The following is a 2,259-nucleotide window of genomic DNA, read 5'->3' as shown; positions in this document are numbered from 1 at the left end:
AGCGGACACCCACGGACGTTCTGCGTGTACTGAACAGACAGCCCTCGTGTGCCAAAATCACCCGAACGGTCCACGAGAAAGGTCAGCGTGCTGAGTCCAAGGACCAACGTGCTGATATGTGCACTGATGGACAGCCACAGACGTCATGTGTGCACTGACGGACACACACGGACAGCCACAGACGTCCTGTGTGTGCTGACTGACACACACGGACGTCCTGTGTGTGTTAACGGACACCCACAGACGTCCTGTGTGTGCTGAACAGACAGCCTACGTGGGCCAAAATCATCCGAACAGTCCACGGGAAGGGCCAGCATGCTGAGTCCAAAGACCAGCGTGCTGATATGTGTATTGATGGACAGCCACAGATGACCTGTGTGTGCTGACGGACACACACAGACACACACGGACACACACGGATAGCCACGGACGTCCTGTGTGTGCTGGCGGACACCCACGGACGTCCTGTGTGTACTGAACAGACAGCCTACGTGGGCCAAAATCACCCGAACAGTCCACGGGAAGGGCCATCGTGCTGATATGTTTATTGATGGACAGCTACAGATATCCTGTGTGTGCTGACGGACACACACAGTCGCACACACGGACACACACGGACAGCCACAGACGTCCTGTGTGTGCTGGCGGACATCCACGGACGTCCTGTGTGTACTGAACAGACATACCACGTTGGCCAAAATCACCCGAACAGTCCACGGGAAGGGCCAGCGTGCTGAGTCCAAGGACCAGCGTGCTGATATGTGTACTGATGGACAGCCACAGACGTCCTGTGTGTGCTGACGGATTGATATACCTTGGATTTGTCCCTTTTTTTTTTTTGAATGAATGTTAAATTTATTCATCAAAAAAGCCTGTATACAACCAAGTGCATCCTTTATACTCTAGGAGCTATACTAAAGATTTAGCCAACATTTCAAAATAGTTAAAGCAATTATAATCTAGTTTGGAACCAAAACTGCATCAGCAACTCCATATCTCTTACTCCCCTCATTCTCAATACACTGATCTTGTTCCTAATCCCTTTATCAACCAGTTTCTGCAGAATCGGTAACGGCATTAGCTTTCCACCATGCTTTACCTTATTTCTCTCACGCCAGACTGCATGCAGCACCGCCTGTAGAGCATATCTGATACAGAACAAAGACTTCTTCTCTCTTGTCGCATCAGAAATGAGCCCCACAATCCCAACCCAATCATTAGTGAACTCGTTCCCTAATATGCCTTTAACCATTTTCTCCCACACCTGCCCCGAGTAGGAACACTCGAAAAACAAATGGCTTCTTGACTCAGTAGCAGATTGACAAAGTAGACAGGTTGTATCCACCCCCTGGCTCCATACTGCAACTCTGTCCAAAGTCGATAATCTGTTGAGCACCGCAAGCCAAGATATAAAAGCAAATTTAGGAGCAGCCTGAGGAAACCAGATCCCTCTACCCCAAGCACACTGGGGTTTGGAAACCCTCAACAACTCCCAAGTTTCACTAGTCATACACTTCTGTCGATATCTTGACTTCCCCTTCCAGAGACTGATATCTTCATTAACTACATTTAGATTACTCGCAACTGTACTCAACTCCTTTTCCAAATCATTTAACAAGCCTCTACAATGACTTCTTCTTCTACTAGTAACTAATAATGCCTCCTCTACCGTCGCATTCTTAGCTACACCCAAATCAATAATGCCCCGCTCACCTAATAAATCAGAGAGCACCCCCATCTCTGACCATTTATCGAACCAAAAGGACGTATGCCTCCCATTCCCCAACTCCTTCATATAGAACGATTTAGCCACTCCTCTCAACTTTCAACATCTTACGCCACATCCAAGAGCCCATATGCGTTTTAACCTTCACTTCCCAGAAACTTTTCCCCTTAAGTAACCTTTCTTTAATCCACTTCCCCCATAATGAATCACCAGTTAACATTCTCCATATCAGCTTGAGACCATACACTTTATTAACCTCTTTTAAATCTCTAATACCCAATCCTCCTTCACATTTAGTACCACAAACCTCTTTCCACGCAACCTTAGTACCTGTAGTTTTCAGAGAAGGCCCAGACGATTTGTCTCATTTTTATCCATGGTATATTAGTATTTTACTATATATATATATATATATATATATATATATCTATGTTTTCTACTCTTCTAGGTATGTTTTCGGGTTCAGGTGCATTTCGGAGTAAAGCTATGACTTTGGAGCATTTTGGAGCATAAAGGACATTTCACCCGAGCTG

General features: G+C 45.9%; 1 protein-coding gene across 1 annotated transcript; it reads right to left on the bottom strand.

Moving 5' to 3' along the window:
- Positions 1-952: 952 nt before the first annotated feature.
- Positions 953-1,738, bottom strand: LOC117131614. The gene has a single exon (XM_033283667.1). It carries the CDS (start codon positions 1,736-1,738, stop codon positions 953-955), a length of 786 nt encoding a protein of 261 aa, XP_033139558.1.
- Between the last annotated feature and the right edge of the window lie 521 nt (positions 1,739-2,259).

This window comes from Brassica rapa, unplaced genomic scaffold (assembly GCF_000309985.2).
Source record: "Brassica rapa cultivar Chiifu-401-42 unplaced genomic scaffold, CAAS_Brap_v3.01 Scaffold1078, whole genome shotgun sequence".
In the NCBI taxonomy this organism is placed as follows: Eukaryota; Viridiplantae; Streptophyta; class Magnoliopsida; order Brassicales; family Brassicaceae; genus Brassica; species Brassica rapa.
This window is presented reverse-complemented; position numbering and strand designations above follow the sequence as displayed.